The sequence below is a fragment of the Cervus elaphus genome, chromosome 22, assembly GCF_910594005.1.
Source record: "Cervus elaphus chromosome 22, mCerEla1.1, whole genome shotgun sequence".
In the NCBI taxonomy this organism is placed as follows: domain Eukaryota; kingdom Metazoa; phylum Chordata; class Mammalia; order Artiodactyla; family Cervidae; genus Cervus; species Cervus elaphus.
Genome location: NC_057836.1, coordinates 54243987 through 54268975, shown reverse-complemented (window position 1 = coordinate 54268975; position 24989 = coordinate 54243987). Strand labels below are relative to the sequence as shown.

Here is a 24989-nt window from a genome sequence, read left to right as displayed (position 1 = left end):
GCATCAGAGCAGGGCATGCAGTGGGAGGGGAAGGCTGCCAGGCTGTCTCCCGAGGGGCCACCCTGCATGGCAGGCTTTACCAGGGTGAATCTCCCAACGGCAAGGTTCAGCCTCCCAGCATTGCAGGCTGAGTTACAGTTCATGGGGCAGAGTATCCTGTTCGTGAGGAGGTAGATGAATGGACATCCAGAATACCAGCTGTTAATCTGCACTGGGGACCCTGTCTTCCCGGGAGATGGGAACACTCGTGTGATGGCTGTCTCCCTGCCCTGGAAGCCAAATCCTAATCTGAAGTTTGTCTGTGAGCATTGTCAGAGTGAGGGCAGTGAAGTGGATAAAGGAGAGAAAATGTGTGTGTCGGTGCTGTCTACCTGTGCACTTGGAAATCTTGAACTTTGGGGCTGTTGCCTGGATGGGCACTGCCCAGGTTTGTCTCCCTTACATGTTTTGTGCAATTTTTTTTTTCCACATTGTTATTGTTTTTCCCTTGGCTGACTAAACCTCATTCTGATTTGAGTCATCCTTTCTTAAAATTCATTAGAATTTACAAATTGGCCCAGGTTATATCCTCCTCTCCTCCTTGGAGAAATTTAAAAATAACTCTGCATACCTCTGTTATATCCCAGATTGCTCAGAATTTTAAAATATAGTTTATATGTATCAGCAGACATAATCCATATCAATATAATTGATGTAAATTAATGTAATCCAGTATTATTCTTGATGAAATTGACATGAAGTCTGGGATTTGTTTCAAACTACTCTGGCACCTAAAAAGCAAACCAACAACAAAGGGAGTGAAATAGGTGAAGATTGGAAAGTTTTCTCAGCCTTTTGGAAAGATCTTTATTTGTTGAAACTGGATGGTATGTGCATGGGGTCCATCATACTATTCCTTTGACTTTTAGTGTGTCTGAAAATTTCCCAGATAAAATAGCTCTAAATATGTATATCATTCTAAGGTTATCAGAGGTATAAATCTGAGTTCAGTCTGTATTCTGACTTATACATGAATGCTTTGAAAAAATTCTTTGATTTTTATTGAAATTCCGGATATCACAACAATTTCTAATCCTCATTGCCCCTGACAACAGCATGGCAATTATATGCATGTTTTTTAGGACTCGGGAATAATTCTAATATTTAACTTTATTGGATCTGTGTATAAAACTCTTGTCACAATAACTGATGATGTCCATTTTTGACTGAAACAACATTCAGTTATTTATGTGATGTGAAAATCAGTCACTACCATAATTTTAGTATTACTACCATCCCTTAAGAATGTGAAACAGTTACTGAATGCTTTCTGGATTTTATGCCAGAAAATAATTTGGTGTTTTAGCTATTCTGAACCGACTTCTTTGATATCACGGTGCTATTTCTCATTCCAGGTTTAAGTTTATCTATTCATGGGGCTGAAAAGCGTTTGCAAATCCACCAACGGCGAAGTGTGGCAAGCCGCCCAGGGTCACGCCGCCTGCCCGTGGTCAGGCATTCCTCACTTCCACCAGGCAGAAGGTCAGTAAAAATGGAGACGAGCTCTTCTGGAGTCACTAATGGGAGAACCAGAGTCTTCCACCCAGGTAATGCATGGGGAAGGGTCAACAGGGACCTGGGTTAGCAGCAACCTGACTGCCTGTGCTATATTTTTGTCATCTAATTCTACCACGCTTCCAGTTAAGCTTACTTTTTAAAAGAGTCTTGGGTTTTTTTCCCCCTTCTTTTCACTTCCATCAGTGGTAAATGTCCCCAGGACCAATAGGAGGGAAGAGGGCTTGAGGTATCAGAAAAGGTTAAGGCAACATTCCACTTACTGTGGTAGAATCTAAATGAAAATTCCACTGAATAGACTTGCTCAGTTCAGAAAAGGTTACTGTAGAATAAAACAAGACAGAGATTTGGCCAGTTTCTTGATATTCTGCTCTAATTCAGCCCAGGGGAAATGTCATGGTGAAAATGCCCACTTTGAAGCCTCAGTTATGTGGCTTGACTCGTCCATGTTTCTTTCTCAGGTGAAGGGAGACAACTAGAGTCATGTGAATTTTCAAGGCCCTGGGAAGTACCTGTGATCTCTTAAAAATGATAAAATGAGTCTATATCAAAGTTGGTATTCACAACCTCAAGTATTTGGGTGAAAGGCTCATTTAAGTATTCATTCATTCATTCAACACATTTCTTCAGTGCCTGCTATATGCCAGGCTTTGTTTTGAAAACTGAGGAAAAACAAGTGAACACTATTTCTGACTCATGGAAATAGCACATTGTGAGGAAATTCCAAGGTCATGCATTTTAAGTCTCCCCCAGTCCTGACTCCTGTGTGTAATGTGCTTCAGGTGGCCAGCCAGCCTCAGCTGAAGTCGTTGCCTTCTCTTGCCATGTCATCTTCTTTCTCTCAGCTGATACCCTGGCTTCCTACCCTCATTAAGAAACCCACAGGCCACTGGGCCTGAGACTACAGGTCCCTGCATCTCCAAATATAGCTCTGTCTACGCCCATCCTTCACTTCTCTCCTCTGGTTGTCAGGAGGTGACGGTCTTCCCACTGTCCTGACTGAGCTTTCACCTGTGTCCTTCACCAGTGGCCTTGACCACCCTCCTCTCTTGGACCTTGATCGTTCCCCTCAGTTTGTGAAGACAGCTGAAGCTTCTCATTTTAATCATCTTCATTTGACACTGCAACCTTTTCTCACTTTCGCCACTTCTGGTCCCTCCAAAGCCAGATTTCTGAAAGGGTGACCTACCTTTGTTGGCTCGGCTTCCTAGCACTTGTCAACCCAGTGCAGCCTGGTTTCTGCCTCATCCACACCATCATGGCTCTTCTTATTGACCCACTTTCACCACAGTTTGGTGGGTGGCAGACTCTTCTGATGCACCCAACCAGAGTGGACCACCACTTCTTCCCAAAGCATATTCCCTGACTTCCATGGTGACCTGCTTTCTCCATTCTCCCATCACTTCTCTCACAGGTAACTCTGATGGTTTCCCAGCCTCTAGCATCACTCTTGTCTTCTTGCCTCTTGTCACAGTACATGCTTCACACCAAATGCAGAATGACTCATCTTCACCCGTGACCATGCCATTCATCTTGCTTGTCCTACTCATTCCAGGGTAAAGGCCAACCCTCTTAGTATGTTAGGAACAAATGCCCACCATAATCCAGGCCCTAGTGCTTCCCATCCTTTTTTGCTCCTTTCTGTCTTTTTTTTTCCATTTATTTTTATTAGTTGGAGGCTAATTACTGTATAATATTGTAGTGGGTTTTGTCATACATTGACATGAATCAGCCATGAATTTACATGTATTCCCCATCCCGATCCCCCCTCCCACCTCCCTCTCCACCCGATCCCTCTGGGTCTTCCCAGTGCACCAAGCCCAAACACTTGTCTCATGCATCCAACCTGGGCTGGTGATCTGTTTCACCATAGATAATATACATGTTTCAATGCTGTTCTCTCGAAACATCTCACCCTCGCCTTCTTCCACAGAGTCCAAAAGTCTGTTCTGTACATCTGTGTCTCTTTTTCTGTTTTGCATATAGGGTTATCATTACCATCTTTCTACATTCCATATATATGTGTTAGTATACTGTAATGTTCTTTATCTTTCTGGCTTACTTCACTCTGTATAATGGGCTCCAGTTTCATCCATCTCATTAGAACTGGTTCAAATGAATTCTTTTTAATGGCTGAGTAATATTCCATGGTGTATATGTACCACAGCTTCCTTATCCATTTGTCTGCTGATGGGCATCTAGGTTGCTTCCAGGTCCTGGCTATTATAAACAGTGCTGCGATGAACATTGGGGTGCACGTGTCTCTTTCAGATCTGGTTTCCTCCGTGTGTATGCCCAGAAGTGGGATTGCTGGGTCATATGGCAGTTCTATTTCCAGTTTTTTAAGAAATCTCCACACTGTTCTCCATAGTGGCTGTACTAGTTTGCATTCCCACCAACAGTGTAAGAGGGTTCCCTTTTCTCCACACCCTCTCCAGCATTTATTGCTTGTAGACTTTTGGATAGCAGCCATCCTGACTGGCGTGTAATGGTACCTCATTGTGGTTTTGATTTGCATTTCTCTGATAATGAGGGATGTTGAGCATCTTTTCATGTGTTTGTTAGCCATCTGTATGTCTTCTTTGGAGAAATGTCTGTTTAGATTTTTAGCCCATTTTTTGATTGGGTCATTTATTTTTCTGGAATTGAGCTGCAGGAGTTGCTTCTATATTTTTGAGATTAATCCTTTGTCTATGCTTCGTTTGCTGTTATTTTCTCCCAATCTGAGAGCTGTCTTTTCACCTTGCTTATAGTTTCCTTTGCTGTGCAAAAGCTTTTAAGTTTCATTAGGTCCCATTTGTTTATTTTTGCTTTTATTTCCATTATTCTGGGAGGTGGGTCATAGAGGATCCTGCTGTGATTTATGTCAGAGAGTGTTTTGCCTATGTTCTCCTCTAGGAGTTTTATAGTTTCTGGTCTTACATTTAGATCTTTAATCCATTTTGAGTTTATTTTTGTGTATGGTGTTAGAAGGTGTTCTAGTTTCATTCTTTTACAAGTGGTTGACCAGTTTTCCCAGCACCACTTGTTAAAGAGGTTGTCTTTTTTCCATTGTATATCCTTGCCTCCTTTGTCAAAGATAAGGTGTCCATAGGTTCGTGGATTTATCTCTGGACTTTCTATTCTGTTCCATTGATCTATATTTCTGTCTTTGTGCCAGTACCATACTGTCTTGATGACTGTGGCTTTGTAGTATAGTCTGAAGTCAGGCAGGTTGATTCCTCCAGTTCCATTCTTCTTTCTCAAGATTACTTTGGCTATTCGAGGTTTTTTGTATTTCCATACAAATTGTGAAATTATTTGTTCTAGTTCTGTGAAAAATACCATTGGTAGCTTGATAAGGATTGCATTGAATCTATAGATTGCTTTGGGGTAGTATAGCCATTTTGACAATATTGATTCTTCCAATCCATGAACACGGTATGTTTCTCCATCTGTTTGTGTCTTCTTTGATTTCTTTCATCAGTGTTATATAGTTTTCTTTGTATAGGTCTTTTGTTTCTTTAGGTAGATATACTCCTAAGTATTTTATTCTTTCTGTTGTAATGGTGACTGATCTTGTTTCCTTAATTTCTCTTTCTGTTTTCTCATTGTTAGTGTATAGGAATGCAAGGGATTTCTGTGTGTTAATTTTATATCCTGTGACTTTACTATATTCGTTGATTAGCTCTAGTAATTTTCTGGTAGAGTCTTTAGGGTTTTCTATGTAGAGGATCATGTCATCTGCAAACAGCAAGAGTTTCAATTCTTCTTTTCCTATCTGGATTCCTTTTACTTCTTTTTCTGCTCTGATTGCTGTGGCCAAAACTTCCAAAACTATGTTGAATAGTAGTGGTGAGAGTGGGCACCCTTGTCTTGTTCTTGATTTTAGGGGAAATGCTTTCAGTTTTTCACCATTGAGGGTAATGCTTGCTGTGGGTTTGTCATATATAGCTTTTATTATGTTGAGATATGTTCCTTCTATTCCTGCTTTCTGGAGAGTTTTAATCATAAAAGGATGTTGAATTTTGTCAAAGGATTTCTCTGCATCTATTGAGATAATCATATGGTTTTTATCTTTCAATTTGTTAATGTGGTGTATTACATTGATTGATTTGCGGATATTAAAGAGTCCTTGCATTCCTGGGATAAAGCCCATTTGGTCATGGTGTATGATATTTTAAATATGTTGTTGGATTCTGTTTGCTAGAATTTTGTTAAGGATTTTTGCATTTATGTTCATCAGTGATATTGGCCTGTAGTTTTGGTTTTTTGTGGCATCTTTGTCTGGTTTTGGAATTAGGGTGATGGTGGCCTCATAGAATGAGTTTGGAAGTTTACCTTCTTCTGAAATTTTCTGGAAGAGTTTGAGTAAGATAGGTGTTAGCTCTTCTCTAAATTTTTCTTAGTATTCAGCTGTGAAGCCATCTGGTCCTGGGCTTTTGTTTGCTGGAAGGTTTCTGATTACAGTTTCGATTTCCTTGCTTGTGATGCGTCTGTTAAGATTTTCTATTTCTTCCTGGTTCAGTTTTGGAAAGTTATACTTTTCTAAGAATTTGTCCAGTTCTTCCAAGTTGTCCATTTTATTGGCATAGAGCTGCTGGTAGTAGTCTCTTATGATCCTTTGTATTTCAGTGTTGTCTGTTGTGATCTCTCCATTTTCATTTCTAATTTTGTTAATTTGGTTCTTCTCTCTTTGTTTCTTAATGAGTCTTGCTAATGGTTTGTCAATTTTGTTTATTTTTTCAAAATACCAGCTTTTAGCTTTGTTGATTTTTGCTATGGTCTCTTTAGTTTCTTTTGCATTTATTTCTGCCCTAATTTTTAAGATTTCTTTCCTTCTACTAATCCTGGGGTTCTTCATTTCTTCCTTTTCTAGTTGCTTTAGGTGTAGAGTTAGGTTATTTATTTGACTTTTTTCTTGTTTCTTGAGGTAAGCCTGTAATGCTATGAAACTTCCCCTTAGCACTGCTTTTACAGTGTCCCATAGGTTTTGGGTTGTTGTGTTTTCATTTTCATTCATTTCTATGCATATTTTGATTTCTTTTTTGATTTCTTCTATGATTTGTTGGTTATTCAGAAGCGTGTTATTTAGCCTCCATATGTTTGAATTTTTAACAATTTTTTTCCTGTAATTGAGATCTAATCTTACTGCACTGTGGTCAGAAAAGATGGCTGGAATGATTTCAATTTTTTTGAATTTACCAAGACTAGATTTATGGCCCAGGATGTGATCTATTCTGGAGAAGGTTCCGTGTGCACTTGAGAAAAAGGTGAAGTTGATTGTTTTGGGGTGAAATGTCCTATAGATATCAGTTAGGTCTAGCTGGTCCATTGTGTCATATAAAGTTTGTGTTTCCTTGTTAATTTTCTGTTTAGTTGATCTATCCATAGTTGTGAGTGGGGTATTAAAGTCTCCCACTATTATTGTGTTACTATTAATTTCCTCTTTCATACTCGTTAGCATTTGCCTTACATATTGCGGTGCTCCTATGTTGGGTACATATATATTTATAATAGTTATATCTTCTTCTTGGATTGATCCTTTGATCATTATGTAGTGTCCTTCTTTGTCTCTTTTCACAGCCTTTATTTGAAAGTCTATTTTATCTGATATGAGTATTGTGACTCCTGCTTTCTTTTGTTCTCCATTTGCATGAAATATTTTTTTCCAGCCCTTCACTTTTAGCCTGTATGTGTCCCTTGTTTTGAGGTGGGTCTCTTGTAGACAGCATATATAGAGGTCTTGTTTTTGTATCCATTCAGCCAGTCTTTGTCTTTTGGTTGGGGCATTCAACCCATTTACATTTAAGGTAATTATTGATAGGTATGGTTCCATTGCCATTTACTTTGTTGTTGTTTTGGGTTCACGTTTATATAAACTTTCTGCGTTTCCTGTCTAGAGAAGATCCTTTAGCATTTGTTGAAGAGTTGGTTTGGTGGTGCTGAATTCTCTCAGCTTTTGCTTGTCTGTAAAGCTTTTGAATTCTCCTTCATATCTGAATGAGATCCTTGCTGGGTACAATAATCTAGGTTGTAGGTTATTCTCTTTCATTACTTTGAGTATGTCCTGCCATTCCCTTCTGGCCTGGAGGGTTTCTATTGATAGATCAGCTGTTATCCTTATGGGAATCCTTTGTGTGTTATTTGTTGTTTCTCCCTTGCTGCTTTTAATATTTGTTCTTTGTGTTTGATCTTTGTTAATTTGATTAATATGTGTCTTGGGGTGTTTCGCCTTGGGTTTATCCTGTTTGGGACTCTCTGGGTTTCTTGGACTTGGGTGGCTATTTCCTTCCCCATTTTAGGGAAGTTTTCAGCTATTATCTCCTCAAGCATTTTCTCATGGCCTTTCTTTTTGTCTTCTTCTTCTGGGACTCCTATGATTCGAATGTTGGGGCGTTTCACATTGTCCCAGAGGTCCCTGAAGTTGTCCTCATTTCTTTTGATTCTTTTTTTTTTTTCCTCTCTGCTTCATTGATTTCTACCATTTTATCTTCTACCTCACTTATCCTATCTTCTGTCTCCGTTATTCTACTCTTGGTTCCCTCCAGAGTGTTTTTGATCTCATTCATTGCATTATTCATTTTTAATTGACTCTTTTTTATTTCTTCTAGGTCTTTATTAAACAATTCTTGTATCTTTTCAATCTTTGTCTCCAGGCTATTTATCTGTAACTCCATTTTGTTTTCAAGATTTTGGATAATTTTTATTATCATTATTCTAAATTCTTTTTCAGATAGATTCCCTATCTCCTCCTCTTTTGTTTGACTTGGTGGGCATTTTTCATGTTCCTTTACCTGTTGGGTATTTCTCTGCCTTTTCATCTTGTTTAGATTGCTGTGTCTGGAGTGGACTTTCTGTATTCTGGAGGTCTGTGATTCCTTTTTATTGTGGAGGTTTCACCCAGTGGGTGGGGTTGGACGGCTGACTTGTCAAGGTTTCCTGGTTAGGGAAGCTTGTGTCGGTGTTCTGGTGCGTGGAACTGGATTTCTTCTCTCTGCAATGGAGTGCCCAGTGATGAGTTTTGAGATGGGTCTATGTGTTAGGTGTGACTTTGGGCAGCCTGTATGTTGACGCTCAGGGCTATGTTCCTGCATTGCTGGAGAATTTGCATGGTATGTTTTGCTCTGAAACTTGCTGGCTTTTGGGTGGTGGTTGGTTTCAGTGTAGGTAAGGAGGCTTTTGGATGGTCTCTTATTACTTAAAGTTCCATGTAGTCAGGAGTTTTCTGGTGTTCTCAGGTTTTGGGCTTAAGTCTCCTGCCTCTGGATTTCAGTTTTATTCTTCCAGTAGTCTCAAGACTTCTCCAACTATACAGCACTGATAATAAAACTTCTAGATTAATGGTGAAAAGATTCTCCACCGTGAGGGACACCCAGAGAGGTTCACAGAGTTACATGAAGAAGAGGAGAGGGAGGAAGGACACACAGATGGGCAGGAGGAGAAAAAGGGGGACTCAAGAGGAGAGAGACAGATCTACGCAGTTCTCTGTTCCCAGAGTGTTCTCCGTAGCCCAGACACCCACAAAGATTCACAGAATTGGATTGGGAAGAGAAGGGGAAAGGAAGAAATAGAGGTGTTCTGAGGTAGAAAACAGAGAGTCAAAAGTGGGAGAGAGTAATCAACACACTCCTGAATAAGAATGGGAACTGAATATTGGATTCTTATATGTCCAAAATTTATATCACATACTGAAAAACAAAGATTAAAAATCTAGAGTAGAGGTTAGACTCTTAAAAATACAATATTGGAAACAAAAACAAAAACACAAAATATTTTAGAGATATATATGAAGTTTGGTTTAAAAATAGGGCTTCTCTTTTTTTTTTTCAAGGTTATAGTGAAATGAAAATGACAGTTAAGGAGTAGTAGAGGAGTAATAGAGGACTTTAAAAGAAAATAAGAGAAAAAGAAAAAATAAAACAAAAAAATCTTTTTCCTAATTAAAAAAATCATAAAAATATATGAAAATGAAAGTTAAGGAGTAATTGGGGAGTAATAGGGATTTTAAAAGAAAATAAAAGATAAAAAAGGGGAAAAAAAAGGTAAAAATATGTCTAGGAATTTCTCTGATGCTGTTGCGGTCAGTGTGGGTTCGGCTCAGTTTCAGATAGCTCCTCGTTCCAGCTTACACTTCTCGATATCTACAGGCCCCTTCCCATGTAGTCGGTGTTATCTATAGGGATTTTAATCTGTTGCACCGGTCCCTTCTGACGCGGTTCCCTTAGTTTATTTGGCTTCTGTTTGCCGGTCTCTTCAGTGGCTAATTTCTGCCCTGACACAGGCGGGCGGAGGTGGACTCTTGTTCAGGTTCGCTGGTTCCCTCGCGCTGCGGGGAGGGAGGGGCGCTGCTTTCCCCGTCTACGCTGCTCAGGCTCCCGGCTGCTCTACATGGAGTGTGCCCTGCGCTGCGCGCGGTTCCAGCCCTCGGGTGTTCCACAAAAGTGCGGACTCGGTTGCGCCTGCATTTTGTGCCTTCCCCGGCCGAGCAGCTCAGGCAGCCAGGAGCTTGACGGGCGCACTCTCCCCGGGTGCGGTGCACCTTCTCCCCTCCGCGGCCCCAGCCTCAAATTTCTGCCCGCGCCGGTCGGGTGCGTGTGCCTAGTGTTTAGCCGCGACCCTCCCAGCGGATGTCGACCCCCCCAGCGGATGTCGACCATCCAGAATCTCAGGAAGTCTTTGGTTAGAAACTGGAGGCCTGTTTGCAGTGTGGTAGGCGATGCTGTCTTTGCGCTGAGTTTGCCCCTTTCCCCTCCCCCGTGCCTCCTGCCTCCGGCGGGGCTGGGCCGGTCTGCAGCCAGCTAGCTCCTCTGGACTTGCTTGGTCCCTTTGTTCTGCGAATGGCTGGCAGTGTGTTCAGGCCGGTTAATTTTCTCTCTCTCTCTTGCTATCCCACAGTTTAAGTTGGTAACTCACAAAAGCTCCCTTCGATTGCCCTCAGGGCACTCAGGCCCGGTCCTTACCCTAAGCAATGCTGCCCGCTCCTCTTCCTTCTGCCCCCACTTGCTGGTGGCGGATGTGGGCGTCTGGGGTACTTTTCTGCTGGGAGTTGCTTTTAGGCACGGAATCTGTGGGTTTTATTTATTTTTCCTCCCAGTTAGGTTGCCCTCCAAGATTTGAAAACTTCCCCCAGACCCGCCAGTGCGAGGGTTTCCTGGTGTTTGGAAACTTCCTCTATTAAGACGCCCTTCCTGGGACAGGTCTCCATCCCTAGCTCTTTTGTCTGTCTTTTTATCTTTTATATTTTGTCCTATCTCTTTTAGAAGACAATGGGCTGCTTTTCTGGGCGCCTGATGTCCTCAACTAGTGATCAGAAGTTGTTTTGTGAAGTTTGCTCTGCGTTCAGTTGTTCTTTCAATGAATTTGTAGGGGAGAAAGTAGTCTCCCCATCCTAGTCCTCTGCCATCTTGGCTCCTCCCCCCACCTTTCTGTCTTAAACTTTACACTCTAATGTATCAGCCAAGGTTCAACCAGAAAAGCAGAGCCAGAAAACTTTAGAGTTTTACTAAAAATCGACTTACATGATTATGAGGGCTGTCTAAGCAGGTCTGAAATCCATAGGACAGGCTGTTAGGCAGGGCAGACTGGAAGCCATGAGCACGGCAGAGGCTGCTGTCCACAGGTACAATTTCTTCTCTAGGAAAGCCTCAGCTCTGCTTTTAAGACCTTTTGCCTGATTGAATGAGCACCCCTCCCTCACTGTGGGATAATCTCCCTTATTTGAAGGTAACTGTTGATGGACTTTAAATCACCTTCACAGCAGCATCTTGGATTGGTGTTCACCGAAAACTGGGAACTCTGGTCTAGCCAAGTTGGCACATCAACCAGACCTTGAGGTCTGATCAGACTTACTTTCTTTCAGCTCTCCAGACACATGATGCTGAGTCATGTCTCTCCACCCTTGCTCATTCTGGTCTCTCTAGGATACCCTGATTTTGTTCCATAATCTTGAATATTTTGAAATGGTCTATCTCTCCACCATAAGATCTTTAAAGTCATGGATTCTTCAATATTTATTTTTGTATCTCCAATAAATAATTTTTAGGGTAGAACTGAACTGACCCTTCATTAGCTGGTTTTCAGATTATGACTATAGAGTTCCTTAAATTTTTTCCTGGCTTTTTAAAAGTATAATTGACACAATCGCTTTCTAATTGCTCTATCAACCTTTCAGCAAATGTCTTATTGAGGGTCAGTTTGGTTGCCAGGCACTCTTTAGGTACTGAGAGTGAATGAAACAGAGATCCCTGCTCTTAGAGAGTTTACATACTATACAGGGGAGATAGACGATATCTAAACATGGTAAGTAGTGTTTAGGAAGACGATAAATATTATGGATAAAAGAAAAAGGAGGGGTAGCAGGTGGTGGGGTTGCATGTTGCAGTTGTAATCAGGTGGTCCTCAAGGTGTAGGGCACATTGTGGAGAAGATGTGTCATCAAGGGCTAGAAGGCACAAGAGCCATGTCGATAGGCAGGTTCATTCCAGCCCAGGGGTAGCCAGCGGACAGGCCCTAGGACAGGAGTGGGTCTGGCAGTCTGAGGAAAAGCACTGGACCCCTGAGCCTGGACTGAGACGCACACATCAGCTCAGTGGGGTCAGATGGAGCAGGGCCTTGCAGAGCGTGTAAGGACTTGGACCCCTCTGTGAAATGGGAGCTCTTAGAAGGGTTGTGAACAGAAGAATCCTGTAAATGGACATATTTTTAACAGGATCACTTTGGCTGTTATTTGAGAATAGATTACAGGGGTATAGGGTAAATGCGGGAAGGTCAGATAGGAGGCCGCCATTAACAACCCAGTCAAGACGTGATGGCTGTTACTAAGGGGAGCAGAAGTGGTGGTGAGAATTTGGATACTGGATGTATTTTAAAGTTGGACCAACAGAATTTCAATGGGTTAAATGTGGAATAAGAGAGAAAGGAGAGCGAAGTACAACTTTATGGTTTTTGACCTGAGTAAATGGGATTGGTATCAACTGATATGGAGAAAGCTGAAGGGGAAGCAGAATTTAGGATTTGAGGGCAGAAGTGGGGTCAAAATCAAAAGTCTGTGGGAAACTGAAGAGACCACATGGATGGTGGGATTAACATAGTTGGAGTTTGAGAGACTGGGGTTTAAAGCCTTGGTAGGAAAAGAGATGACCAGATGGAGAAGGGGGACAGGATTAAGGGCTGAAATCTGTTGCACCCCAATAGAAAAGCTCTCAACATGAACCACCAGCAAAGAAGACAGAGAAAGAAAAAGAAAGCTGGCCAGCAAGGCTGGAGATAAACTAGAAATTATGTGTCTTGGAAATTAAGAAAGTCTTACACGAAGATAGGAGTGATTATCAAGGTTAAATCTTGCTGAAAGTAAAGTAAGATGAGGAATGAGAATTGGCCTCTGATTTCAGTAAAGTGGAAATGGATGGTGATTTTGAGAAGAGCAATTGGTGAAGTGGTGGGGATGAAACCCTGATTAAAGTAGGTTTCATAGAGAGTGGAAACATATGAATTGGATACTGAGAATATATACAGCTTTTTAAAAGTAGTTTTGCTGTGAAGGATCATGAGGAAATAGGGCAGCAGCTGGGGGAGAAGTGAGGTCGAAAGAGTTTCTTTTCAAAATAGCAATCTCCCGTGGATCATTCATGGCACTGGGGAGATGGGGGAATTTGTGATGTGAGCAGCAGTGAGGGAAATGAGAGCTGTTCGCACAATAGAATCAGGCAGCGTTTATCTGTGATAACAAATGGGACGGGAGAGTGTGTGGATGCTGGAATGTGAGGAGGGTCTGAGAAGTTCTTTCCCCCTGTTTCAGGGCTTCCCTGGTGGCTTAGATGGTAAAGCACCTGTCTGCGATGCAGGAGACCTGGATTCGATCCCTGGGTTGGGAAGATCCCCTGGGGAAGGAAATGGCAGCCCGGTCCAGTACTCTTGCCTGGAAAATCCCATGGACGGAGGAGCCTGGCGGGCTACAGTCCAGGGGGTCGCAAAGAGTCGGACACGACTGAGCAACTTCATTTCCACTTTCACTTTCCCCTGTTTCAGTTTTATCTGGAATCTGGGAAGGAAGGTCATAGCTGAGAATGAGGAAGGAGTGAGATGGATTGAGAGGGTGGTATGATGGTGTAGACAGTGGAATATGGTTGCCAGCCCACACTAAAAGGCTATTTGAGGTTCATGGTCACAAAACTAAACTAGGACTAGTTACCATAGTTGTGTGTTTTCCTTTAACCTTGTTTAGCTACTTGAGTGAAAACATAGAACATATGTGAGTGAGTGAGTGAGTGAAGTTGCTCAGTCGTGTCTGACTTTTTGTGACCCCATGGACTGTAACCTATCAGGCTCCTCCGTCAATGGGATTTTCCAGGCAAGAGTACTGGAGTGGGGTGCCATTTCCTTCTCCAGGGGATCTTCCCAACCCAGGGATCGAACCCGGGTCTCCTGCATTGTAGGCAGAGGCTTTTACCGTCTGAGCCACCAGGGAAGAGCCGAACATATGTCGAGTTGTCTTTAGTTTAGGATTGTGATTTTGTCAAGGAATTGGGAAAAGAGAGGGGGAACCAGAGGTGCCCTAGAGAGAATAATGATAACAACTGATCATGTAAGCTTGGTACAGAGGGGAGTGAAGACACCCAGGGGCATGAGTTTCAGTGGATAATTGATAGGATCAATTTGTTGGGGGTCTGAGAGGGGTTGAAGGGGTGTTGAGGTTAAGTTAGCGGAAGAAGAGCTGAAAAGATAAGAGGGGTAATCAGAGAGTGAATGCAGAGCACTGATATTAAGGAGGGCATTGCTGTTATTAGTAATGGCGAGGTCAAGGCTAGGGTATGAAGTTAGTGTAATATGATGGAGGGCAAGATCAGTGGAGAAAATAATTCTCAGGGAATGAGAGGCAAGGGTTTGAGAAAGCTCATCTGCATGGATATTGGAATTGAATAGTTTGGGGAGAGTGACAAAAAGCCAGGAGTTAGCCTCATCAGGAAATGAGGGAACATGATCTGGAAGGCAGCAGGTGGGTGCAGTGATGGTGGAGAAAAGGTGATATAATAAAACAACCTCAGAGTCAAGGCTGGGGATGTTTAGGGAAGAGGGAAGAACAGTGGTCTAAAGGTGGCGTTGAGTACTCAAGGAAGATACTTCCCTTCTCCAGATTCTTTGGTGTCAGGGCTCTGGGAGAAAAATAGTACTGTAGGAAAGAGCCGAGGGAAAGCAGTGACCTCTGGGAGGAGGCAGCCTTTCCTTAGAGCAAGAAGATAAAGGGAGCAATCTGAGAAAAGACAGGTGGGAATAGAATTCTGGAAGGCCCAGTGGAACGGTTTTGAATGTTGGGGCCTTCAATGGCTCTCTTATTTTTCCAGACCACCCTGGAGTTCTCCACCCTGAAGTTCAGTTTTTAATCCTCCTCTACTTAAAAATCTTTATGCTTGTCTAGAACAAAGGCCAGTGTTGTGAGCCCAATTGTTTGAAGCCTTTACAAATTCACCTCTCCCTGTTTTTCTTGGAATATCTTTTATATACTCCATGACCTGCCTTGTTCTACTTTATCCTTATCTCTGCACTATTTCTCAATAGTAAAAGCCTCAATAGGCTTTTACTCTCCCGTTTTTCTGCCGTTGTTCAAGCTCCACCCTCTTTTTGGAATGCCCCTACCTCCATGAAATCTCTCTTAAGCCCTTCTCATTGCTCAAAATGTAACCCAAATTCCGCCTCCTCCTAAAAGCCTTTCTGGGTCCCTCTGGTCAGAACTTCTCTCCCACTTGCACAAAACTTGGAATCTAATCCACTCACTGGATATGGGTTTTCATTCTGAAATTATACAGAGTAAATCTATATTTCTTTTAGTGATGACCTTTTAGTTGATGGAAAACTCATCTTGAGCAATTTTCGAACTGAAGCATTTCCTAGTTTTTTCGATGCTCCTTTGACAACATGGTTTTCACATTCTCTTGCCATCCTACCCATTCTGCTCTTAGAAAAAGTCTCATTTCATTGTTGCACCTTTGGAAATACATTGCCCAGAATTGTATAGAATATTCTGTTTGTGTTTGATTGAGGCAGAAAAGAGTCTTTGACATCCTCTACTGATATTAATGTAATGAACATTTGAAGAAATGTTGTTAAGGTATTTCCTAATGGTGTAATATCAGCATATCTTGTCAGTACTTTTACCTTAAAAACATGTCACTGCATTTATCTATCATAATTTTATCATAGATTCTTGAATCCTACTGGCATTGGCTATTGGTTGAAACTATAAAGCCTTTCCTTAGCACAGAATTATAATTAAGAAAAATCATAATAAATTATAGTTAGAAACCTGATTTTGAAAATATATGTATTTAAAATTCATATTATTGAGATACATATGATGACTTCAATTCTATCCTTCTATTTTTAGTGTACTTTTTTACTAATGCATCACAGTTCTCTTTGGGAGATTATAGAAGAGCTCTCAAACTGAATTTCTTATTTGCAGTGAGTCATAGATCTTAGAAGCAGCACATGCATTTTAGTCATGGTGAAACCTATTAAGTCATCCATCTAATTTTTACAAAGTTAATAATCTTGATTCCCAAAGTGCTTTCTAAAAGCCCACTCAGACTGGTTGTTAAGCATGAAAAGAACAAGAAAATCTCACAGATCTTCCATGCCATCAGCCCTGAACAATTTCAGTTCATTTATCCCTCTTTGAGTTTACAAGCATTTCTGAGTGCCTACCATGTCCTAACAAATATTTATTTGAAGGGTAGCTCTTTGGGGCTGGAATGGTGTAGAACTCTATTACTCATGGACCTTAGGTAGCTCATAGTCATGTCCAAAGAGACCATCAGTCAGGGCTCTTTGGTTATAAACAATTAAAACCAATTATTTAATTCAAGCAAAGAAGGAATTTAAATTTCAAGGATATGGATGGAAAGCCTGGAGAACTAGCCTTGGGAAAAGGAACAGATACCAATAAAAGAACTATTTGACTTTCTGGAATAAATGAACCCTTACCACTTTTCTTAGTTTTCATCATTTGGCTCAGTTTTAGAAGACCTGGAAGAGATCCCTGCTGGCCATGTGCCTTTCCCTTGGTTGGGGAGAGAGTGGTGAGAGATCAAAGGATAGGACAGGACACATCTCCCTTGAGCAGGAGATAGGACCCCTTGATTTCTCCTCCCACTTGGACTCCACACAGTAAGGGAATGACATTTCCCTAAAATGAAATAGAAGTGACATTACAAAAGGGAAGTGTATGTGGAAGCATGTCCATTATACATGGACCTGTGCTTAATCTGCTATAATAGAATTCATTGTATTAAGGGATAGAATAAAGATGTAAATAAAATTGTGGTAACATTCATAACAAGGGGAAAGATTTAAGAAGTATTTTTGGACTTTGAAAGTCAATAAGACCTCTATAGTAGGATGGGGTGATGGCCATCCAGATATAGGGAAGAGTGTGGTAATAGTGCATTATACTGGTGATCAGTGCAAGCTCTGTTGTTAGATGTTTTAAACTCACATGTTACCTAATAGCTTTGCAGACTTGGGCAAATAACTTAATTTCTTTGAATCTGTCTCCTCATCAGCACAAAGAGAATATTCATACATATCTCACAGTGTTAGGGTTGCCAGATGAAACACAGGACTCACAGTTAAATTTCAGATAAATAACAAATACCTTTTGATGTAAGTATGTCCCAAGTATTGCATGGGTCACACCTATGATAAAAAAAAATGCTAATTTATTTGTAATTCACATTACCTGGCCACCCTGTATTTTTGTGTGTTATATCTGGCAACCCTATATAGCGTTGTTATGTCAAATAAATCCATTCACGTAGAATTCTTGATATGATCCTTGGCACAGTAAGGTGCCAGGAGCAAATGACGATGTTTGTTGTCACCATCATCATAGAAAAAGTTCAGAAGTCTGAAAGTATGTCCCAGAATCATTTCTTACTTGGTTCTTGAACCATGGGACAGTTTCCCAGTTAACTTGTGCCAGGACAACATTTAGATGGTTTCTCTTTATGCTGCACTGACACAGCAACTGTTCACCTCCACCTTGTCTTTATATGGTTTGTCTTTCCTTCTGATTGTTTCAAAGACTTCTCTTGTGTATTGAGTTCATTTTGACCTTATCTTTTAGCCACTCATAATTAGTGAATACTATTCCCCTTTATGGGCAAATCATTAAAGTCATAAATGGCACCAGACTTGGAACTATCATGTAAGGGTCAAGAAGACTCAACTGAAGCATTGATTATGAATTTTTGAGTTTGAAATTGTAAAGCTTAGTGAGTGTGGGATCAAGTTATCCCAGTATAATGACTGTGCCATGTGAAATAGAATTAATTAGAAGCTTTGTAAAATCTAAAATGCTTCTTCTATTGCTTTTCCTTTATCTGATAAGCCCATTATAGAATCCTAAAGAAATGCCATTAGTCACAGAATTTGCCCCTTATTCTCTTCTAGAGTTGGTAAAATGATGTTTTGGTAATATGTTTTGTTACTTCCCAAAATAATGTCTAGCATCACTGACTCAATGGATGTGGGTTTGGGTAGACTCTAGGAGTTGGTGATGGACGGGGAGGCCTGGCATGCTGTGGTTCATGGGGTCACAAAGAGTCGGACACGACTGAGTGACTGAACTGAAAAGGCTAGGCAGCTCTGCCCCCCTTTATACATGATCATTTCCCCCTGATATAGATATGGTATTTAAATGCTGGTACAGGTTGATTTCACAGGAGAGAAACTTTAGGATTTTGTTGTTTTCAGTGAGCTAGAATAACTATGATACTTTCTGTATGCAAAGGGTATTAAATGTTTGACAATAATATAATTACAGCTATCATTATGCACGCTACCATATTCCCAACCTCAAAAACTGTTCAGCTATTTGCATTCACTATTCCATTTAATTCCTCTAATATCCTCATGCCGTCATCCTTGTTTTGTGGTTGGGGTATCTAAGGCACAGGGAAGGTTTAAGTAACTTGCCCCAAAACATGCAGCCAGTAAGGGGCAGAGCAGGATTCCAACTCCAGTGGTTTGATTCATTCATTACCTTCTTCAGTCAACTTGGTCGCAGTATTTCTAGCAAGTTTGTATTACAAAGCTTTGGGATATTTAAATTTAAAGCCCTGTAATCATTCACACCCTAGTGTAACAAGGAAGGGACCATAGGATTCCATTGAAAACACACATAGTCACCTTAACAGGTTATTGTTTCTTTCTATTGAATATATCAGTGATGGTCCACTTTCTATCATCTTTTTTGTTCTACTCTACATTAGACCTTTCCTTTTTCTTAAGTTCAGTTTTTGTTGGAGTGTAGTTGCTTCCCTGGTGGCTCAGATGGTAAAGTGTCTGCCTACAATGCGGGAGACCTGGGTTCAATCCCTGGGTTGGGAAGATCTCCTGGAGAAGGAAATGGCAAGCTACTCCAGTATTCTTGCCTGGAAAATCCCATGGACAGAGGAGCCTGTTAGGCTACAGTCCATGGGGTTGCAAAGAGTCGGACACAACTGAGCGACTTCACTTTCACATTAGACCTTTCTTTTTTCTTAAATTCAATTTTTATTGGAGTGTAGTTGCTTAGACCTTTCTTATTTCATCTTCCCTTTTTCTAGTTCCAATATTGTGAAACTCCTTCCTGTTTCCCTGAGTTTTAAAGATTACTTTCTGGCTCTCATGTCAAGACCTGGTCTCAAGTTAGGGAACAGAATCGACTCAGCAAATACTTTTCATATTCTGTTTCACTTCAGTACCAGAGGCTGTGGGGAAAAGAAGAAAAGAAGAGAAGTTAAGGAGAGATTTGAAAAAAGCCAGCCAAGAAAGATTTGTCTCTTCGTTGACTTATTTCTTGTTCTGCCAAAATGAAAGTCAAAATTCAATTCATTCTTTAGGAAAAAAAATTAGGAAAGAATAATCATATGATTAATATTGACCACAATAATAATCATGATCCCACCGCATTCTGTTAGGTAATACTCTGTTGTCTGAGTTCTCACAGCAGTCTGGGAGGAGAATTAGCCCTATTTTACTGTAGCTCAGGAAATGAAGTTACTTGACCACAAGTACAAATTAGTCGTCGATGGACTTTAGCTAAAACCTTTGTCTTTAGTTTCTTAGGAGTGTTTTTTTCCCCACTGAGCCAACGGTTTTTCTTGAGGATGAAAATAGTTGAATGTGAAATTTAGTATTTTCTCATCACTTTATCTGGAAACAAATATTTTATTGAGAATTATGCCTGAAACTTCTTTATTGAGCCTGAGGAATCTGAATGTTCTTCTTGAATAGATTTCAAGCTGGGGTGAAAATACATATTCATTTTTCTGTTTGTGAGATGGATTTTTGGTGTGACTGAAAGATAAGATCTTCCATGCAGTTTTGAGAATGTGTGGGAGAAAAACCAGCTACTCTGGAACTCTCATTTCTTACTGCCTTGAAGGTAAATGTGGTGTCTTTCTAAATGGTGGCTTAGAAATAACACTAATCATCCTTCATTTGAATCACATCCTCTTTAAGTATTTTTTAAATGTGTGATGTGAGTTTAGTAAATAGAGGGGTGCTTAGGAAAACAAGCTATTTTGAGCCTTGAAATGTAGGCATTGGGATCTGTGCTCCTTGCTATCATTTGCTGAGTAACAAAATTGTTTTCTAAAAATATATGCCAAATTCTTCTCTTAGCAGTGTTCACTTTTTCCCCTTTGCTGAGGTACATATGCACATATTTTGACCTATATAATGCATTTATTGCTTCCCAGGTGGCACAATGGTATAACGGATCTGCCTGCCAATGCAGGAGACGTAAGAGACATGGCTTTGATCCCTGGGTTGGGAAGATCCCCTGGAGTAGGAAATAGAAACCCACACCAGTGTTCTTACCTGGAAAATTCCATGGACAGAGGAGCCTCGTGGGCTATAGCCCATGGGGTCGCAGAGAGTCAGATACCACTTAGTAGGAGCATGAATACATTTAGAGAGAATTTTCTGAAGGATCTTTTCACAACCATTTGAACACACAAAGTGAATGAAAAAAAGCTACACGAAGAAAACTATTTCTGGGAAGAGTATTGTATTTTAATAAAATTTAGAACTGCATCTTCTGCCCAAGGCTATTTCAAATAGTTTTATATTTAAGAAAATAGTTTTATATTTAGGAGAGATTTAAATAACTACTAACTCAAGATCATACAACTATAACCAATGACGTCAGCCCTACCGCAACCTAAGATCTTAGTTGTGGTAGATAGACAGTTAATAGTAAGCTTCTATTGTGCTTACTTAATTCCCAGAGCTAGAGATTAGAGACCCATATCCAAGGTGGACAGAGCCCTGGCTCTCTTGAGGTTTGTTGTCTTGCAAGGCCATTCTGTTCGCACATTCATCTCGAGCCCTTCTGTAGATGTATTGTGCAAGTTAAGAGAGTAAGCAACATTATAGTGATTTTGAAAGTGGCATGGTTTCTATTCTATAACCCCCCCTAATCCTGAGTTTCTCTCTTCCCTTCCTCTGCAAGAGTCCCTGTTGTCATAGCAACAGTCCTCAGCCTCTAGGAGATTGGAAGACCCCCATGGAGCCCTGCCTAGACTTCTGCACAAATCATTCCTGCCATTTGGAGCTTTGCAGCTCTGGTTTCTAGGCCCTCTTAGCACAGGCATTTTTTATAACTCAGGAGATCACTGTCTTGCCAATCCTGGGAAACATAGAGGTAATTTTGCTGAAGGTCAGCCATTACTAACTGAAGCAATGGAATTATTATTTCCATTTTAGGCCTGAGAAACATCCACCCGCTGTTAGCTTAATGTTCTTCATTCATGATTTAGTCCAGAGTTGGGTCCTTAAAACTACTCCGTGTTAATCATTAGAGGAAACATATTTAGCTTTTATAGTGACAAATGTGGATGAATCAATATATGTATTTCAAATAACACAAAACCTAGCTTTCTTCTGTAAAAGAATGATCTTGCAGTATCACTAGATTTATAGTTAAGCAACACTAATAATGAAAGAGTGGGATTTGTATGTCTTTTTACAATAGCATGAATGAAGCATCTTCTTCACCTTTTGAAGGTGTTTTAGCTTATAGTACACTAAATAGAATTTGGTAAGCACTATAAATGAAGAAAAACAGATGGAAAGTTTTTCCAGAACCAGTGGAATACCCCACATGTAAATCTAGAGTTTCCAATGTTAGAGTCCTCCAGAAGAATATGCTTTTTATATCACTTTGTTTTTGTTGCAAATATAAGATCACCTCTATTTGATTGAACAAAGAAGTTGAATTTTAAGTAATTTATTTAAAGCCAGTAAACACAGGTGATAAAGTATTATAACTTGTAAACAGGTGGGTGGGGGCAAGGGTAGCAGCAGTAATATAAGTTATATTGTCTTTATCATAGCAGAAAACTATGTAACCAACAGTTGAGCCTTAAATAATGGGGTTGTGGTGGTGGTTAATCTGTGTATAATTAATTTATAACTGTACCTCCCAATCTGAGATTCCTTCACATCTATGGATTCAAACTTCTATCCCACTTAACCACTATTATATATTGTAGTATTTACTGTTAAAAAATATTGCCATATAAGTGTACTTGTGCAGTTCTAGGGTCAACTGTATAAAATTGATCAAGAAACAAGTACACCCATGGAGAGGTCCAAAGGAAGTAAAAACAGAAACTCTTAAAAGAGATTGGACTCGGGGAATAGGATTGGGATTGAAAAAAGGATAGCATTGTCTATTGTTGATTTTCATTCTAAGCCATTTGGTATTTGAAGGTTTTCTTTATTATTTGACAAAAACTTAAAAGGTTTTACTGAAAAGAGCAAATGTATGATTTAGAATATGCCTTTCATAGTCATCTATAGATGACTCTCAAGAGGTGTTAATGTTGTGGACAAGAAAGGGAAACTGGGACATTTTCTTAGTCTATATCTACTACTGTTGCTAGTCATGTGAAATTGTAGTAAAAGAGCATTAACTGAGCAACTAATATGTTCAAGGCCTTGTCTTGAGTCCTGTAGGAGATGAGAAGGTGGATGCAGTTGGTGCCAAGCCTCCATCGTGTCACAGTACAGTCAGAGGTGCTAGAAATGAGGAGGAGATCTAGACGGGGAGGCCTAGGAACTCAGATTTGTCTATGTCTACACGGTGCTACATACTTTACCTAATTTTTTATGGAAAACATGTACTGTAAAAAAGATAAAATATAGATAACTGCATGGGTTTAGTGAGTGGGAAATGGTATTTACTTGTTAGGATCGGGAAATGGCTTAAGACATAGAACATTCAGGATGGGTCCTAAAAGTGGAAGGAATTTCTATAGACAGGAATGGGACGGGAGAGGCATCAACATACTTGCTAATTGAGAAGCTCATATTTGAAGCTTTGAGGGGGAGTTCCTTTAGCATGTAAGAATTTAGCTAAATTCCCCGAACTGCTGCTGCTGCTGCTAAGTCACTTCAGTCGTGTCCGACTCTGCGACCCCATAGACGGCAGCCCACCAGGCTCCCCCGTCCCTGGGATTCTCCAGGCAAGAACACTGGAGTGGGTTGCCATTTCCTTCTCCAATGCATGAAAGTGAAAAATGAAAGTGAAGTCACTCAGTTGTGTCCGCCTCTTAGCGACCCCGTGGACTGCAGCCCACCAGGCTCCTCAGTCCATGGGATTTTCCAGGCAAGAGTACTGGAGTGGGGTACCATTGCCTTCTCCGAATTCCCTGTAAGCTAAGTACAAATGTAAAATGAGTTTTTAAGATGTTTCCTCAGCTGAAGATGTTTTATTAAATGTGTTATCAAGGTTGCTTTTTATTGAAATTGCTTTCCACTCAGTCATACTACAGATCACAGTTAAGATTTGAATATAATCACTCCTGTCAATTCAGTGTGAGAAAAGATAAAGGCAAATTTGAAGATCACATGAATTTTGTAGCTACTTTTATTTTTAGAATTTGTTTAGTAGGTTCTCTACAACTTCAGGGTAACTTTTTAGCTTCCCTCTAGAAGGTAAAGTGGTTACTTTTCTTGGGATTGACTTAGTTACATGTCAGTTACTGAGCCCTTCAGTTTGGAACTGCGACACCTTCACCCTCTTGCCTGGTTTTCTCAGAGTTTTGTGTTTAGACTCAAAGTCAGAGACATCCATGACCTTAGAAAGGAGTCCAGTTCTCAACTTTTAGAAATCCACCAGTGCTACAGGATTAACAATAAATAATTAAATATCAGAAGTCCAAAGTAGACACACAACTTCCTGTATATTGAAGTTATTCAGTCTGTTTCACTTGGGCAGTACGTGCTGAAGATGAAGATTGTCACCTTGAAGGATTCATTTGAAAATATCCTTGTACAGTGATCACTCTCCATTTAGGAAAGGTTACAAAAGTTCTTATTTTACAGCATTCCCTATTGCATCATCTTAGACTTTAGTGAGTGACTTACTGCCAGAAATTCCACAGCATTACATTTTAAGAAAGTGTATTTGGTATTTCTTTGAGAGCAAAGGAATAAAAAGGCCTTGTATTTTTAGGGATTCTAAATGCAATCCTAATGTTTACTATGAAGAGAGTGTTGCATCTTTTAATTTAGAACTATTTGACTTACACAGGTTAAGAATTGTACTATTTAGAAAATCTCTTATTAAATTAGTCCCTTAATGGTTTAACATCCATAGTTTGTCTTGAATTCTGAATTTTAAATGCTGAATATCCTCTGCTGCCACAATCTGAATTTTAAATAACTTTAAAACTAAAATATGCTGCTTATTGTGAAAAACATAGGAAAGATAATGAATAAAACAAAAAATACCCATCATTTCACAGCTCAGAGAGCTTCTATACCCAATGGAGTATTTCTTCCTTTTTCTAATCAGATAAAAAAAGTGTGGTTTTTAGTATGCTTGAGACATCTATGTATTTATCTGTATGCTTGTATATACTTTTTTCACTTTTTTCTTTTCCATGTTTTTAATATTCTTTAAAGACAGACTTTGATCTGAATGCCTTTTTATGTTGCTTCTTTTGTGACTTCCTATGCTCCTACATGTCCTCTAACAAAAATTTATTAAAAATTATGGAATTTTAGTTATGAAAAATTATAATTATTTAATTTATTTAATAGTCACAACTACTACTTGATGAGTTTATGAACTCCTCTGACAGATACCAAGTAAATAAATTGGGCTTCTGTTTATCAGTCTACTTTTAGAAGTCATTTGCTTCTTAGGTTATGTAATGACTTTGGTCCTGGTCCAGAGTCCTGAATATTGGTATATCCTGAACTATTGGAATCCAATAAAAAGTGGTAAATGTTCTCATTTCTAGCAGCCTGTATTTGTGACTGCTTGGATATGAGTAGTTTTAAAGACTAGTTAAGAGCATGGGTTGGTATTATGTTTTTACAACTTAGTAACATTTTTGGGTAAATTACTATTTCTTACTGCATCTCCTTTTCAAGGTTAGAGTTAAAACTAAGTGAGA

The 24989-nt window shown here is 40.0% G+C and overlaps 1 protein-coding gene across 1 annotated transcript in view; it reads left to right on the top strand.

Annotated features, from left to right (window-relative positions):
* ANO4 (anoctamin 4) overlaps positions 1-24989 on the top strand; it is a 417984-nt gene that overhangs the window by 196257 nt on the left and 196738 nt on the right. The window contains exon 4 of the mRNA XM_043882273.1: positions 1395-1586. Coding sequence (XP_043738208.1) covers positions 1395-1586 — 192 coding nt within the window. The remainder of the gene's footprint in view (positions 1-1394; positions 1587-24989) is intronic.